This window comes from Podarcis bocagei (assembly GCF_964188305.1).
Source record: "Podarcis bocagei genome assembly, chromosome: 3".
NCBI lineage: Eukaryota > Metazoa > Chordata > Lepidosauria > Squamata > Lacertidae > Podarcis > Podarcis bocagei.
This window is the reverse complement of record NC_138127.1, coordinates 22,775,286-22,793,267: the sequence shown is the minus strand read 5'-3', so window position 1 is coordinate 22,793,267 and position 17,982 is coordinate 22,775,286. Positions and strand designations below refer to the sequence as shown.

General features: G+C 41.2%; 1 protein-coding gene across 9 annotated transcripts in view; it reads right to left on the bottom strand.

Annotated features, from left to right (window-relative positions):
* The window catches only part of COL19A1 (collagen type XIX alpha 1 chain), a 219,116-nt gene that overhangs the window by 25,265 nt on the left and 175,869 nt on the right, over nucleotides 1-17,982 (bottom strand). For 8 of the 9 annotated variants that reach the window (XM_081186914.1, XM_081186916.1, XM_081186915.1 and 5 more), the window contains 14 exons: nucleotides 15,283-15,336; nucleotides 14,211-14,255; nucleotides 13,924-13,974; nucleotides 13,799-13,843; nucleotides 13,339-13,365; nucleotides 11,984-12,037; nucleotides 11,303-11,347; nucleotides 7,598-7,642; nucleotides 7,440-7,502; nucleotides 6,883-6,918; nucleotides 6,702-6,746; nucleotides 4,105-4,275; nucleotides 3,616-3,682; nucleotides 1,567-1,695 (listed from right to left, as the gene is read on the bottom strand). In XM_081186914.1, coding sequence (XP_081043040.1) covers nucleotides 1,567-1,695; nucleotides 3,616-3,682; nucleotides 4,105-4,275; nucleotides 6,702-6,746; nucleotides 6,883-6,918; nucleotides 7,440-7,502; nucleotides 7,598-7,642; nucleotides 11,303-11,347; nucleotides 11,984-12,037; nucleotides 13,339-13,365; nucleotides 13,799-13,843; nucleotides 13,924-13,974; nucleotides 14,211-14,255; nucleotides 15,283-15,336 — 877 coding nt within the window. Of the gene's footprint in view, nucleotides 1-545; nucleotides 834-1,566; nucleotides 1,696-3,615; nucleotides 3,683-4,104; nucleotides 4,276-6,701; nucleotides 6,747-6,882; nucleotides 6,919-7,439; nucleotides 7,503-7,597; nucleotides 7,643-11,302; nucleotides 11,348-11,983; nucleotides 12,038-13,338; nucleotides 13,366-13,798; nucleotides 13,844-13,923; nucleotides 13,975-14,210; nucleotides 14,256-15,282; nucleotides 15,337-17,982 lie in introns of those variants that run through there. The other variant, XM_081186918.1, reaches the window with a different exon arrangement.

Here is a 17,982-nt window from a genome sequence, read left to right as displayed (position 1 = left end):
TGTTGTGGTATACATTTTTTTTAATGGGCCAGAGACCACACCGGCAGATACACAAAGCTTCTTCCACAATAAAATTGTTAATCTTTAAGGTGCCTTTATGGGAGATTTATTAAGAATGGGTTAGCCTTGGGTGTTCAAGGGAAAGATTTCTGAATGAATTATGAAATGGTAAAATATTTATTACACAGGTGCATCTTCTTCTAATTATATATAATGATTTGAGATTCAAAATGCATGGTTCCTTCTGATGTTTTAAAAATCATATTGCTCTTGGCGTGTCATATGTCATACAAGAGGGTATGTCATATACAAGCAGCAACCATATAATCTCCTTACAACTAAAGCGGTAAAAGCAGCTTTATCTCTCCCCACCACCACCACACTGCCCCACACATTTTCCCCATGAAATGTAGTTCCCCAAGTCTTCACTTTGGCAAATACACCGACGTGAAGGAGTTTCACATTATAGCTTGGTTTGTTTCTCGGTTACATCTTAAAACAACCCACTGTGCGTGACCCTCATAAAAACAATCTTAGCAGAAACATTCAAGTCGACCATTTACAACAATTTGCATATTTAGATGATGAGCAAACCACTTGTGGTTAAAAACAAAATCTCTGGAAGTCCCCCTGTAAGGCTCTCCTTGATCCTTTCCTCCTGCTTCTTCTCATTCTGAGCCCATCACACTTTTCAACCTTCAGTCAAGGATTTGCTCTTATCAGCCTCTATAGCCTTTATTCTTCTCACAGGGTTTGCGTTTCCACATTTCTTCAGCTTTGCTTTCATGTTCTTCACTCCAGTCTGACTTGCTCTGACTCCAGAGCAGACCAAACTAACAAAAGATAATAATTAAGAACTACCTATATTCATATATGGTTCATTATTTACTATCCCGCCCCCGTTTTTATTTTTACAGCATGTGTTCTAATTATTCTTCCTGTAAATCTAAATTGGCAATATTGGGTGTGTGTCAAGGATACATATTGAGGAGGTCTGATTCACTGGCATCTGGATGAGGCTGAACAAATACAAATAAATCACAGATTTCCCCCACCCAGTTAAGCAATGCACACTGTCTTTTACAATCTGACAAGGAATGTATGCTAGATATGTTGCAAATCTAATTATGAAAATGTGAATACAATTAGATTTGCAATAAAAAAGATGCATTGTAACGTTCAAGTTTTAGATTTCCCCCTTATACGTTAATTTTTCAAATTTTACAGATTGGAGCCACAGGACTACAGACTCTATAGCTCAAATTACTGATTTGTGAGATGATGCTCTCATTATTAGGTTTGGTCTCAGTACTGCAAGTTTAGGAAAGGTGTGAATCAGTATCCTAATGTTAAAAGTTATTACGATTATTATGCATTGATTAGAAGTTTTTAATATACAAAAACACACACCTACTACGTGTTAATATATTGGTCTAGTCTGGAAAACAGTAGTATGGATTTAAAAGTTAATCATTAGGAAGCTAAATGTATATAGTTCCACCCAACTCTGAAGATATATATATTTAAATAAAATACATAGAAAGGCATTTGTTTTGGAAGCCCTACCTGGAGGTCCAGGTTCTCCGGGTGGCCCAGGTAGCCCATCTTTTCCTGGAAGACCTGGTTTCCCATGAGTTTGGGAAGCAAGCATGGCAGCGGGCAATTTGAGCTGAGATACAAACTGAGCCATCCTCTCTTCAGTTATATATATAAAAAACCAAACAAAAAACATGAATTACATTAGATGCCTGAGGACACTTAAAACAAGGGATCGCTATTCCATTCAACCAAATATTTTAAAAGTAGCTGAGCTTCAAATTATTACTCATTCATCAACTTCAAAAGCAATATGGCATTCCAGTTTTCTGAACAACCAAACTGCTGGTGCTGTTCATACAGTTATGTACAATATATGCAATGGGGTAAACAGCAGCTTCAGGAGGTAATTTCAACCAGGAAAATGGTTAGGGAATAGAGTTTAAGCTCCATACTTCCCCCAATACCAAAGGATTGATCCAAGTTTGACACCTATGCAGATGTGTTTGTCATTTTTTTTTAAAAAGGGGGTGAGAGATCCCATCACAGAACTTCCACCATCTCCTGTCCTTGTGTCCTGACGCTGACTGAACCCTCTCCTTCCCCAACCCTGACTCAGCACAGGCATACAGATATGCACACCAGGCCATTTATGTTCCTTATCCATCTGATCCTAAAGAGGTCAGTGAATGAACTCCATGTGAGTAAACAGACAGACAAGAAAAGTAGTCTTTTTTTTTGGCACCACCTGTTTCAGGAATAAGTGCATAACATATTCTAGTTTCTGGATAGGACAGCGCTGCCCACAAAAGATTGGACTTGCAGTTTGGGACTGCTTCTGGATTCAGTCCAGGGTGTTCAAGTGGCAGCACTTGGCCAAGGATGTATTTTTCCAGCTTAGGGCTAAGGCTGCTGCTGTAGCGTTGCCATTTCTTAGAGGAGGCAACAGTCCTTCATAGGACAATGCTCATCGTAATAGCCAGTCTAGACTACTACAGTCATGTGTGCTCTATATTGGGATAACTTGGAAGGTGGTTTACAAAATTCAAATGATCCAAATTCTTAAAGGGGGATGATGACACGGAGAACAAGTTGCACAGGTTATTACATTGTTTCCACCAGTGCTTTTCTTCTGGGGGGGAGGTGCCGGTACTGCATACCCTTGAGTACCTCCAGAAAAAACCACTGGTTTCTGCACTCTATTTAAGGTGCTGCTGCTAACATTTAAAGCACTAGATTAGAATTAGCCAACATGGTGCCCTCTATGTTGGGCCATACCTGACCACTGGCACTGTTGGTTGAGTTTTGGAGGGCACCATGTTGACTACCCCTGGATAAACTATATGGGGCTGTGCTATCTGCCTTTGCAGGGACAAATTAGCCATGAAGAAGAAGTTCCATGATTAGGATCACGGGACGTTTAAAGACATTAACAACAGCCACAGAGTTGGGGCGGAGATTCAATTGGGGACAGTGTTTTTGGGGGAAGGGAGATTGTAATCTGCCCCTCTGTATTGTCTCCTTGACTGCTGCTGTTTGCCCCTGGAGGTAAAACACAATCATATGGGTCTGGTCTACTAGGTGCCTTATGATGTTCTTTCATGCCCTTTGTTGTCTGACATTCATAGGAAGCTGCCTTCTACAGAGTCAGGCCAATGGTTCATCTAGCTCAGTTAGTCCACACTGACCAGCAACAGCTCTCTGGGGTTCCATTCAGGCAGGGATTTTCCCGCAGCCCCACTTAGAGAGGCCATGGATTAAACTAGGGAGTTTCTGCATGCAAAGCAGATGCACCACTACCAAAGGCACGGCATTTCCTCATTGAACTGCTAATTGAAACATTTACTCATTTAGGTGGAAATAATAACAATTATTTTGTAGCAATCTAAAGGCCATTAGTGTACACAGTGGGCGAATTAATCAGAATCTGTGCACTTAAACTACTTGTATAAGTGCAGCTGAATTCTTCCCCCCCCTCGAATGCTATGTACAATGGGTACATAAATCACAGATGAAAGCAAATATTACTACTGTAGTCATTTTCTTCACATCATGCTTTCTGATACGTCATTTCCTCACCTTCAAAAACTCTAAGGACCTCTTGTCTGATATATTTTTTCATTTCTTCAAACGAAACTGAGTCAGCCTGGCAAAGACATGGAAAGAAAAGTAAGGATAGGTGTTGTCCTCATCAAAATAAGGCAAACAGAATTTTGAATTTTGTTTTTCAGTCTCCATTAAGAGCTTTGGAACAGTACAGGGAGTGGGAGGTTCTGTTCCTCGCCCCATTTTGCATGGGGGTCCCATTCCTGGCCCCTGCGAGCATCAGTGGAGCACGCATAAGAGAGCCCTGCTTCCTTCCACCCCCCCCTTCCACCCTCTTCCGGGTCCAAAAGGACCTGCGCATCAGTGATTGTGTGTCAATTGGATGTGCCTAAAACGGTCGTCGCCTATACAAACATTTGTAAAGATTATAGTTTAACGGAGAATATTGCAACAACTATAAAATTAGCTGAATTTACTTGGGCTTAGAAACATGTGTTTCTCTTCAAGAGCCAATTACCTTACCGGTAAGCCTGGGACCCCTGGTGAGCCTGGGGGGCCCTTATGCCCTGGCGATCCGGGATTCCCTTTGTTCCCTGAGGGGCCCATGGGCCCTACAGACCCTTTCTCTCCTGGAAGGCCTGGCTTTCCTCTTTCGCCCTGCAGGCCCCTGTCTCCTGGTATGCCTTGATCCCCCTGTGCAAAACAGAGACAACGCTTTGTCACCTTTGTCTATGGTGACCCTTTCTTGTCTTGACTGCTGAGTTAAGAGCGCTGAAAACTATCACATTCAACTGCAAGATGATATGCAAAGAAAACCCTCAAAGATCCTTATAGCAGGCTGCGATACTTTACATGAAAAAGCAAATGCCAATACTATTTCCACTCTTGCTGTAACATTTGAGCTCTGTAAAAATAAAAACGAATGCATGTAGGAAGCTAAAGTAGATAATTCAGAGATGATAATAGGCGAGTGTTGGTTTTCAAAACCAGAAGGGTCTTTTGAGGAAGACAGGAAAAAAGGAATGGCTTCCGCAGTGCCACGCCTAATCAAAAACCTCCCTGCAGTGATGCCCAATAAGCTAATGGGAAATCTAATAGTGAGCAAAATATGATAATAGCATGAGAAAGACTTGAAATGAGGTGCATATAAGTATACACATGTTTCAAGAATCTTACTGTGGCATGCAGTACAGGACATAAATCTCGAAATGTTAGAGTTACAGATGGGTGGCCTTTTTCGTTCCATAAAAACTGTCCAGGGAACAATGGGTTGCGGCCAATGCTGTATGTCTGATCACCCACCCAAAATGAAAAAGGGAAATAACAGTGAAAAGGAAACAGAAGAGCAAATGAAATTTTTTAACGAGAAACTGGGGTGAAGGGAGACCATGAAAATACAGGGATGGGGAAACCTGTGGCCCACCAGATATTGGTAGGCTGCAGCTGATCTCATCCCTGACCACTGGCCATGCTGAGGGGGGTGGATGGTTGGTAGTTGGAGCCCATATCATCTGGAGAGCTAGAGGTCTCCCAACTCTGATGTAAAGAATAGACATGGAACAAACTACAGTGGTACCTCGGGTTACATACGCTTCAGGTTACATACACTTCAGGTTACAGACTCCGCTAACCCAGAAATAGTACCTCTGGTTAAGAACTTTGCTTCAGGATGAGAACAGAAATCGTGCTCCAGCGGCGCGGCAGCAGCAGGAGGCCCCATTAGCTAAAGTGTTGCTTCAGGTTAAGAACAGTTTCAGGTTAAGAACGGATTTCTGGAACGAATTAAGTACTTAACCTGAGGTACCACTGTAATAAGGAAACATGCGGTATGGACATTCCCATAATGTACAGGGGTTCAGGTTTGAAAAAATAACAATCTTATTCAGGGGTTATGTACAGCCTTGGTGATAAAGGATTAGGTTATTTTGTTCTCATGGGGGCAAATGATTAACAAAGATTTAATTCCTTGAGGAACAAAAATAAATCAAATACTGGAAGTCTAATCAGTAATGGTTTACATATCTGTTTCTGCTTGTTCATTTTCTTTGGTTGTAAAGAACTGCATCCTAAAAATGAACTGCTAGTCTGCTATAAGGGTTAATCTAAAGCTTTGTGAGTACCTCAGGTTAAGTACTTAATTCGTTCCAGAGGTCTGTTCTTAACCTGAAACTGTTCTTAACCTGAAGCACCACTTTATCTAATGGGGCCTCCTGCTGCTGCCACGCCGCTGGAGCCCAATTTCTGTTCTTATCCTGAAGCAAAGTTCTTAACCTGAAGCACTATTTCTGGGTTAGCAGAGTGTGTAACCTGAAGCGTATGTAACCTGAAGCGTATGTAACCCGAGGTACCACTGTATACTTTTGGACATTTACTGTGCAATCATATGCATGCCTATTCTGAAGTACGGTAAGTTCCACTGAGTGCAAAATTGCAGCCGTAATGAAGGATTCCTATGAAGGCCACAAATGTTTCTTTCCTCTTCATAGTCTTCAACTGTGCATCGAAAGCACAAACTGTACAGCAAATATACATTAGAAGAACATAAAGTGGGGTGGGGAAAATAAGCAAGACAACTTGCCCCCTGAAAAGTGGTACTGAATTATGATTTCATAAAATGTTTGACTCGTTTAAATTATGGTACATATTTTGCAACTAACTGTGGACGTGGTGAGAAAAGGGCAGAGAGAAAATTAAGTATCACAGGCAAAGGTTGAAAACCTTTATGCCAATCAATTTGACCTCTAAATCAGTTTGATTTCCACTGGCTTAATCTTTGCTACTAACTATAATTGAGACTTCAGGTTCAAGGACTCCTATGACTTGTGATACAATTTTGGACTAATTGAATCTACAAGGTATTCATATTTAGAGTTTAAATAGTTATGATAGAATAATGAGTGGGAGCAAAGCCAAAACCTTTGCACTCTAACCATTCAAATTAATCAACAGTCCAAAATACTTACAAATGATTAACATTCAAAGAACCCACAGTATAATTCTAGTTACTGCTAACGATTTGAGAGTAGAGGCTGCTAATATTTGAAATGCTGCACCACCCTGTTCTTGACAAAATTGATGAAATTCAAGTAACCAAACCTCTATGTAAAAATATAACTTACTCGTTCTCCTTTGGGACCTCTGTCACCAGGCTTACCCAATAAACCCTGGAAAAGGGAAGACAGTCTTAAGAATGCAAGCCTCTAGCTATGAGAGTTTAGATACTGATATTCCACTGTAGCCCAAAGCAGAAGAATTGCAATTTGCATAGAACCCAGATTGAACAAACCATGGCTTTCCTACCTGAGGGCCAGGTAATCCATCCTTTCCATTTATGCCCTAGGAAAAATAATAAGGATCTTTCTATTACAAAATACTTTTGGTCTCTTATAAGCTATACATATCTTGTATATGACTGGCATGTGAGTGAGAAGGGAGAGATAATGTGGGGGGAATGTAGTTGATTAAAACAACGGCAGAAGTTTGAATAAAGCAGGGATGAAGCAAAATGGCAGTTAAACAACGTCTTAGGTTAAACTATGGCACATTGAGGGCTCCACATTCTTTGTCTCTCACACATGAGGCAGTTGAGGAATAGAAGAGGGAGAAAAAGTTTAAGTACAGTGAGAAGGGAGAAACACTGAAAAGAAAAAAGTGGCTGTTTTAAACAATGGAAGAAGTTTGAATAACACGGGGATGGAGACACACTGAAAGGAAAATGGTGGTTTTGGAATACAACTCCCATCATACCTAGCTAGCAGGACCAATGGTCAGGAATGATGGGAACTGTAGTTCAAAAACAGCTGGAGATCCAAGTTTGGGAAATTCTATACTAGCATGTAGTATGCTGAATTACTTACTGGTATTCCAGCTGGCCCTTCTGGTCCAGGAAAGCCAATATCTCCAACAGGGCCCCTTTCACCCTAAAGGTAACAAAAGAATAACACATTTCTGACAAATGAAGAAAACAAGCATGCCAGTGTACTGCAAGGAAGCACTCAAAGATACGTGCACTTACTGGTTCACCAGGGATCCCTGGTGGTCCTGGAGCACCATGCTTTCCCTGTGGAAATTAAGAAAAAAAAAGATTATTAAGAATATGAAAAGGAACACTGGCTATTCACTGCAAATGCTCTTACCAGCTGAGGTGAATAAGATACCCAATATGCCAAGTTATATCTACCAACAACCATGGGAAACACGTGATAGATGTTTGGGCCAACCCTGTGAGTTCTGACAAAGCTCGAGACAGATGGCAAATACAGCCTCCCACCCTGAAAGCGTCTACTTGGGTGAAAGGAGAAAAATGAAAAATTCAGATCAGTGGTACTTAAGGAAAGGACTACATACTGACTGCAGGTGCTGGTGACATTTCACATCATAATGAAGCATTATGATGTCACTGGTCCTCTCAGGGACTTGAATGTCATTTTATTTTTGTGGAAGAGGGGGGGAAATGAGACACGAGAAAAAGTGTTGTGCTAATCCAAGAAGGAATAAAGAGAGAATAAGAACAAAAGAACATTGAAGAAGAAAAGCAGAAGAGAAAGTGCTGTCCTGTGTGGGCAGGGAAAGGAGGAACCACCTAGGGCCCCAAGACTTGTGCTTGATATATCCAGCATATTGGATGTCTCATTACTTCGGCTGAGAACAGCTGCTACACTGTAAGATTGTTACTATTTCCTACTTTATACAGTGGTACCTCGGGTTACATACGCTTCAAGTTACATACGCTTCAGGTTACAGACTCCGCTAACCCAGAAATAGTACCTCAGGTTAAGAACTTTGCTTCAGGATGAGAACAGAAATCGTGCTCCGGCGGCGTGGTGGCAGCAGGAGGCCCCATTAGCTAAAGTGCTGCTTCAAGTTAAGAACAGTTTCAGGTTAAGAACGGACCTCCGGAACGAATTATGTTCTTAACTTGAGGTACCACTGTACTATCAAGAAAGAACTCCATGAAAGGTTAGCAATTCAGAGAGAAAACTAAGTAAGACCCTTTCTCCTTGACAGCTGTCAATGTATGGGGAGTTTACTCCAAAGGTGTTCAACAGCCTGAGAGGCCACAGAAGCAACAAGACGCAGATGTTGAAAGCAACCAGGTGATGATTTGAGCAGAGGAATTCTACAATAGAGAGATTTTCAAAACAATGCAGTTCTTAGAGAAAGCAGAGAGAGAGTGAGGACATGCCAATTGGAGAAGTAAGTCTGGTCACAGGCCAAAGGCAGAAGACACTGGAGTTAGTGAGGTGATCTGCATGGCGGAAGTCAACAAGGAAGAAGACAGGGAAGTTGTCAAGTGCAAATGGGTAGCACCTATCTTTGTATTAATGGGACTTGATTATTAAAAAGCATAGCAAGGTTGATGTGAGCATCCTTGTCAGAATGCTTGACAATATTTCTACTATAGAGCAAGACATTGGACATATCCACTGGGAAACCCGTAAGGAATGAACATTTGTGGTTAACCTAAGGGTCTGCTTCACTACTGATCTTTAATGTCTGAGGCAGTGTACAAATTTAATCTTAGCCAGAGTAGATAAATTACCTTATTTTTTCAGGATATTTAACTATTTTAGAAAGGTTGCCAAAATTAAACTATTTAGTATCTTTTGTTCTTCACTAGACAGTAAACTGAATGGGTTCACAAAAGCACTTAATGAAAATTGTATAAACTACTGGCTGCCTTTTTAAAAAAATCATGATACACTTTCATAATTAAAAAGCAATTCCTGAACTGCACGGGAGCTCTTCCAAGAGTAATAAGTTAATCTGCATAAAATTACTTCATTATCCTAAAGCTTCAATGGCTCTTTTTTCAACAGAGACTGCAGGGTTTTTTTTGTTTCTTTGTTTAAATAACAAATCATGTATTTCTTTCCCATTGGACCATGAATACACAAATCAAAACGTCAGTGGATTTACTTTTATCTACACTAAAGCTTTTTGAGGGTTTCTAAAAGAATTCTAGAGGAGGGGTGGGGCACCTCAAGCCTGGGGGCCAAATGAAGCACCTCTGTTCAGTTTTTATATGTCTAGAATGCAGCCTATAAACATAAGTAATATATTGCTCCACCCACTTTAGCCCATGACCCCGGCTACCACTGGCAAGTGGCCCCTGAATGTTTGCCCCTAAGGGAATGCAGCCCTTGGTTCCCTACCCCAGTTCTAGAGACTTAGGTTGCAACTATACATTGTAGCCACTGTGCGGCCACTGCTAAAAACCACAGCTCTGCGTCTTATGCTTCTCGCTTCTCCAAAACATCTCCTATGGTAATTGTACAGTAGTACCTCGGGTTAAGTACTTAATTCGTTCCAGAGGTCTGTACTTAACCTGAAACTGTTCTTAACCTGAAGCACCACTTTAGCTAATGGGGCCTCCTGCTGCTGCCGCGCAGCCGGAGAACGATTTCTGTTCTCATCCTGAAGCAAAGTTCTTAACCCGAAGCACTATTTTTGGGTTAGCAGAGTCTGTAACCTGAAGCGTATGTAACCTGAAGCGTATGTAACCCGAAGTACCACTGTAATGCCACAATCAGTTATTTGACCCTCCACTTCGCTGGCAGCTGCTTGCAGTGTCAGAGAAACGTGCAACACTATGACCTCACATGTGCACATTTTTGCCTTACGAAATGTCGAGGAGGATGCCATTTTACAAAGTCTAAAAACAAACAAGCACCGCTACCACACCAACTCTCAGGTTACATTACTTTTCAAAACTGGACAGGGCCTGGCTTCTAAGAAAGAATTAGCCCATACCCTAAAATGGATTTCTCTCAAATTCTAATATTTTCAGAAGCAGCTTATATCGTGTTTTTTTCAATCGCTGGTTTATGAAGGTCACCCCTGGGACAAATATAATTAAGCACAAAACTGGGTGTGTTACCACCCAGCTGCCAGTGATCTGCTCCCCTACACTGGTATGACTTGTGACATAGAGAAGGGCTGAGGTTTAATTGATGTGAGAATGAAAAGTGGTGATGGGTGCAGGTGATGGAGGCAGGGACTTGAGGAACAATGGCAGAGAGGAGTAACAAAGAAAGAAGGGCTCTTAGGAAGGAAATGGATCAAGGGAAAGAAGGATAAAGGTCACAGAATGTTAATATCCTAAAGTGCCTAATTATATGCTATACACAGATACATGTAATGAAAGGCTGATGGTTGCTTTGGAGCTTTGAGAGTGGGATTTGAAGTGGAAGTGTTGGGTGATCACAATGCTTAACCCTTTCTCCATTTACTGTATCTTTTCACCAAATTTTCCAACACACCACTCTCTCCCCACCAGGATTCCAAACACACATGGAGCTTTACAGTGAGGAAGAGGGAGTGACTTGGGGAGCGAATGTTAGTGGAAAAGCAGTTGCACTCTATTTGTTGAGGTGAAATGCCATAAAGTGGCCTTAAGAATTTGGCTTGTTTGCAAATCATTAATCATAATTCCTGATTCACATGTAACTGGGAGGCACGGTCAATTGTGGCCTTGTTTCACCACTTGTGCAAAAAGAAAAGCAAAGTGTAAGCACAGGTACTGTGTGTGCGTGCACACAGTTTGTGCATATCCTGGCTTATTAAACATGCAAATGCAGTCATTATTTCCCCAACAATGGAGGCCTCTGTTTGCACCAATTCATACATGCCACTTTCTAGCAAACTTTACCACCTATTCCATGTACAATTAACGTTATTTTTCTCAATATTAAGACAGCATCTTTAGGACTATACTTACAGGTACTCCTGGAACTCCTGGAGGACCTGCTGGTCCGCGGTCTCCCTAAGAAATTAAAAATTAAAATAAAATAATGATCTGATTTCAAGACCATATACTTGATCAGGTGCATGAGAGACTATGGGAGGCAAGAAGGCATAATGAGTTTCAAGAGTACTAGGCCAAAAAATCCCAGTAAATACTCACCCAGTTTGCATGTAACACAAACCACAGCTTAGCATGAACACGTGAACATGTGGATTCCCAGAGAGGAGACTGTGCTCACTGTACTCTCATCTCACTTTGGCCATCCTGCTGCCAATCAATCTATGCAGGGTTAAGCCATGGGTTGGCTTCATTTGTCATCCAAAAACAGACTTGTAGTTGACTTGCTCCAGAGTCCAGATAAACCATAAGCTGATTGTTTGGCTTAGAATTACATATGAACTGAGACAGATTGTAGCCTCTGATTTCCCCCCCATGGAAATACACACACGCAAACCATAATCTAAAGGTCAAGGATGTTATGCTTTTTGTGTCTGGAGACTATTAAATTTGATTTAATTAAAACAAAAGCTCAAGGACACCTAGCTCTGTGACCTTTACTTACCCTTTCTTCTCAACAGCGATCAGTGTCAATCACGAATGCATGAAAACACGTAGTGAAAAGAAACAGGTCAGGTTTAATTATTGAAATCCTACCTTTTCTCCAGGAAGTCCCTCTAATCCTGGCAGTCCCATTGGACCCGGTTCTCCCTTGTAAAGAAGAAGATTATTGCTGAAAAGTTCTACATCCTCAGTAAATAAAGTTAAGCATCCAATTTCAGAGTATTTCACAAGCTGCTAACCACGCTGTTTACTTGGAGGTGGCAATTTTTACCCTATTGAGTGTTCTAATGACTTGAGAATAAAAATTGCTCCCAGATTCGGATTGTGCTTATTTTCTGAATAAACATTTCAGTTTTGATTAAAAGTCCTAGTCAGGGATGGATGAATCATTTGATGAGTATGCTTCATCAAGGTCAGCTCTTAAACCTGATTTCGATCCAATGACAGAAAGCTACTTCTCACAGAGGCTGCAAATCAGTGTTTGGCCAGTACTACTACAGGTAGAGGCTCCAAGGAGTAAATGCTTTTCCATACAAATAATTCCCTGTCAAGGAAAAGGGCTCTAGCCTTCTTCTTTTTTTGTATGGAATATTCATTTATGAAAGCCCTCCCCTGCAGCCTGAAAAATGCTTGTTTACCACCTCAGTGAGTGCTAAGCCTCAGAGGGTATGTGCTGTCAGCTGGGAAAATGGATAACACACTTATTTTAAGAACCCTGTGAGCATATCCCTCAGTAAAAAGTATGGTTGTCGAAGGCAGGCAGCAACCTTTTGGGAGGTTCGCATACTTGCCAAGCTCGAAAGTACAGGTGTTGAAAGGAAAGAAATTCCTAGCTCCCAAACAAAGGGAAACTTGAAAGAGAACCTTAGCTGAATCTTGCAGCTGGAGTAACTAGGGAGCTAACCTGCTGACCTTTCACTGGGAGTGGAAAACTCTGTTTTAGGTAAGTACCCCTGTCTCTGCATCAGACATCCTTCCTATTTCTTATTTCTACCAAATAAGCAGTGCTACATTCTTAAATCACCAATGTTACTAGATAGAAGTTTTGGGGTGTATACTTAACGTTGCTATGCTTCCAAGTTACAGATGTAAAATCTAACCTGAGTTGCAACAAGGTTAAGTAGCATTAAGTTAAAAAAAGCGAAACAAAACAAAACAAAAAACACCACAATAAAGAGGATCATGTATCCACCAGTCCCCAGCTCTATTCAATTTCCTCACATAATACCTCCCAACAAGTGGTAATTAAAAATAGTAAGTATTGTTTCATTCTGTAAACAAATTTAAGCCTCGCTGTACCAAAAGGAAATAGGTAGCAGAGTTCTAATAAATACTAATAATTTTTTTCTTCTGAATTAGAAAATGAATTTGAAATTAGGCTGGGGGGTGGTAATTAGTGAACACCCATCCTATCAGATATTTAAGATACATTTAAAGCAGTTACATACCACTGCTCCGGTGTCACCTTTTGGGCCCTGAAAGACAAAGAAACAAATATTATTTATTTATTGTATTACGTTTCTATCTTTCCTTTCTTCCGCGCTGGGACACAAGGTCCACAGGCAGTCTCCACCTTAGGCATTGACCAGATGGAAACCTGAGAATACCTGGAAGGGCATTTCAGCTGACCCTGCTGCTCCAAAATACAAAGGGAAACCATAAAGAAAACCATGTCTATACTAGTAAAATGAATTATCCCCGTTTCCTTATATCAGGCTTGTTGTTCGAAAGAAAGAAAGAAGCATTTGTGTGCAACTTCTGAAATGCAGTTTTAGGCTTCAATCTTGTGCACACCTACATGGGAGCAAGTCCTGTTGAATTCAGCGGGGCTTATTTCTGAGGAGATACGCATAGGTTTGCACTGAGACACTATATTCATATCAAAGACTACAGTAATGCAATACTTACAGGCGCCCCAGGTGGACCAGCGTATGTGGGAACGTTGGCACCCCCCTACAGTGGGAGAAACACTGCGTTTGAATCCATGCAAAGTGACTACAACTGCAGAATACTAGACCACAGACCATAAATACCTGTAGTTTATATAGGCTGCTCATGCCATTTCCTTCATTGTACGGCACACCCTGAAAAAGTGAAGAAAAGAAAGGATAACAAACTCTAATCTCCAACGAAGCACAAACACACACACAAAATTCTAGCTGGTGCATCAACATGAAAACAGAGCCTTTCCTATGGAGGTTTGGGCCACAATAAATCAGTTGCGCTGCTTCAACTCTCAGGAATCAGTGAGGTACAGCATTTTTCTGCAAAAACATGCTTAGGACCCCCAGCTAGTGACAGTATCATATATTTCACTTACGGGTGGTCCGGGAGGTCCAGGTTTTCCAGGAATACCCTCGTTTCCCTGAAGTGCAATAAAAAAACCCACCATGAATATCTCTTTTCAACATATGTACAAGCAAGGTAAGCAACAACCATATTTAATAGTAACCCCCCCAAAAAAGGTACTTTCAAACATAGATGTTAGTTGCCTTGTACTTAAAATTCAAGTTTGAATATAAACCAGAATGCCTGGTGCCTATCTATGCAATGTGAGTCACTACAGCTAAAGGACATAAAATGCCTTCCATTCCTTTCCTTGCAGAATTTCATCAGGGACAGAGTTCACAATAGCAAACCTTAGTGAATGCTACAAGGTACTATCTATGACTGCTCCTTAGCAGAACACAGAATTTAGCTGACAGCTTATTATAAAGAGTAATAAGACTGGGGAAGGAGGATGAGAATACCCTGTTGAAGATAATATTTTAATTTTTTTATATATAAAAAATAACCACCATCAATTCATGCTGACAAAATTGTCTTTGGAGCATATCAAAGAAAAACAGGCGGTTCATTGTTGTTGCTGTTTTCCTGCAGCAAGTAGCACTGATGTTGATTTATCTATAATATAGAACACATTGCTGTGGATAAGCATTCCGTTGTGCAGCTCAGTTTTCTGTTGCCTTGAACTTCAATTCCTTAACACAAAGATGAGAACCGCAGATGGGCTGTGGGAGGTCCCAGAAGTGCTGTTGATGCTGAAATCTTTAAGATTCTAAAACCTGTGTTTTAGAACCCTAAAAAAGGGGGGGTCTTGGTGTCGATTTCGTCCCTAAGTGCATATGCAGTCAAACTCAAATCACTACCTGGCTAAATCTGTGCCTTTAACTAGATGAAATCAGAATACAATATATATTTATGTGCAATGTGACTGATATGTCTTACTGAAACCTTCACTCTTGGCATTTCAAAAAACTTCAACCTAAACAAAATTAAAGACTGTACTGATATTGTTTTCATTAAACAGCCTACGAGAAAAAAGAAGTTCAGTAAGCTAACAACAAAATGGTTTGAGGCGTGTAAATATAATATGTAAAGGGATAACGTACCTTTTCACCTTTTGTCCCTGGTGAGCCTGGGGGTCCAGGTCTTCCGACAGCCCCCTGAAAAACATTTATTTACTTTTTATTATATTCATTTATTTCATAAAATGTATACACTGCTTGATTGTAAAATACCTCAAATCCATTGACAAAAAGATAAAACAACAGAATAAATGAAAATTCACAACATACAAAAGTTTAAATACTAAAACAGGTTTACATGAGCTCAAATTTCTAAACAAGAATGTTTTCAGCCAAAAAGAGTCCAACAAAGGCGACTGCTTGATCTCAATACGCAGGGATATATATATATATATATATATATTTGCTTTCGTAGATTTTCACGGGTACAGGAATGCAGGTTTTGGTGTCTTCGGGTGTCTTCCCGTGTAAGAGTTGGGGTGTCTAGGCGACGTTTCGACGAGGTCTCACTCGTCATCTTCAGGCTGGTGCTTTCGGCTTCTTGTTACTGGAACAGAGCAGGATCTCAGTGTTTGAGTTCCTATAAATACTGTTGAGGGGGTGTGGTGTATAGCCTCCAATGTTCTGGGCAGAGAGGAAGTTCCCAGGTTAGTGTGCCTTTTCTTCTTTTGTTCATTAATTACTTGAGGGATATCTTGAGTGATTTCTTGAGTGATATTCTGAGTACCACTTAGGAGGGTCATTAGGTGTGGATTAGTTGCTGAAGCTTTCGTGTCTTGACCTCTTGAGCTTGTGAAGAGTTTTTCTGAGAAGATGGCTGTACTGCACTTAGTTGTGCTCTGGCTTGGCTTCGAGTATAGGGGCGAGCTGTGGTTTTGTGCCCTGTGCCAGCCAGATCTGTGTAGGGATTGCAGGGGGGTGCAGCATCCGGAGGTGCCACTATGGTTTGGCTACTGGATGGTGTCTGTAATTTATCTGTGGAGAGGGTCTGGGTTTGGGTCTGGTGTGGTTGATTGGAGATGGCGTTCTGTGTGCCTCTGGTTCTGGTGTCGGTTTTTGTGGGGAGGGCTAATTTCCAGATGTCTGGCAGGCGGGACGTGTCGTCACGCTTGTTCATGTTGTGAGGGTGTTTCTCTATCTCGATGGCTTCCATGATTATTCTCTTGTGGTGATGTTCCATGTTAAAGAGCAATTTGGAATCTGCAAAATTAATTTCGTGTCCTGTTTCTTTCATGTGTTGGTAAAGAGAGGAAGTTTTTTCTTCTTTTTTGACGGCATTCTTGTGTTCTGCGATACGTGCATTTATTCGTCTGTTTGTTTGTCCAATGTACGTGGCTGGGCAGACTTTACAGGGTATTTCATAGACCCCTTGGTTTTCTAACTGGATTTTATCTTTGGGGTTTCTGAGGATATTGGCTATTTTTTGGTTGGTGCAAAAGGCTGTTTTGATATTGTGTTTATGGAGGATTTTGCTAATTTTATCTGTAGTGCCCTTGATATAAGGAAGGAGGGCCATGCCATTGTTTTCTTCTGTGTCTTGGTTTTTGGGGGGTGTTTCTTTTTGGATTAGCTTCGTAACCCTGTTTTGCTGGTATCCGTTGGCGATTAACACATTTGAGAGATTCTGTAACTCAGTTGTCAAGTGGTCTTTGTCAGCCAGGCGTTTGGTTCTGGAGATGAGAGTCTTGGCTACGGAGTTTATTTGTGCAGGGTGGTGGTGTGATTGTGCATGTAAGTAGCGGTTGGTGTGTGTTTTTTTCTGGTAGATAGTGTGTCCTAGGGAGCCATCAGGTTTTTTGTAGATTAGGACGTCAAGGAAGGGAAGTTGGTTGTTGGCTTCTATTTCCATAGTGAATTGTATTTTGGGGTGTAGGCTGTTGAGATGTGTGAGGAAGCTATCTAGTTTTTCCTTCCCGTGTGGCCAAATTACAAAGGTGTCGTCAACATATCTGAGCCAAAGTTTGGGTTTGTGTTCTGACTTGTCTAAAGCATTGGTTTCAAAGTGTTCCATGTACAGATTTGCGATGACCGGTGAGAGGGGTGATCCCATAGGTGCTCCTTCTATCTGTTTGTATCTTTGTCCATTGTGGATGAAATACGTGTTGGTTAGGCAGTGGTTGGTCAGGTCCAGGATGTATTCGGGGGGATTGTATTTGTTTTGAATGGCTGTCAAGGCTCTCTTCACACAAGTGCCCATTAATGAAGCCTTGACAGCCATTCAAAACAAATACAATCCCCCCGAATACATCCTGGACCTGACCAACCACTGCCTAACCAACACGTACTTCATCCACAATGGACAAAGATACAAACAGATAGAAGGAGCACCTATGGGATCACCCCTCTCACCGGTCATCGCAAATCTGTACATGGAACACTTTGAAACCAATGCTTTAGACAAGTCAGAACACAAACCCAAACTTTGGCTCAGATATGTTGACGACACCTTTGTAATTTGGCCACACGGGAAGGAAAAACTAGATAGCTTCCTCACACATCTCAACAGCCTACACCCCAAAATACAATTCACTATGGAAATAGAAGCCAACAACCAACTTCCCTTCCTTGACGTCCTAATCTACAAAAAACCTGATGGCTCCCTAGGACACACTATCTACCAGAAAAAAACACACACCAACCGCTACTTACATGCACAATCACACCACCACCCTGCACAAATAAACTCCGTAGCCAAGACTCTCATCTCCAGAACCAAACGCCTGGCTGACAAAGACCACTTGACAACTGAGTTACAGAATCTCTCAAATGTGTTAATCGCCAACG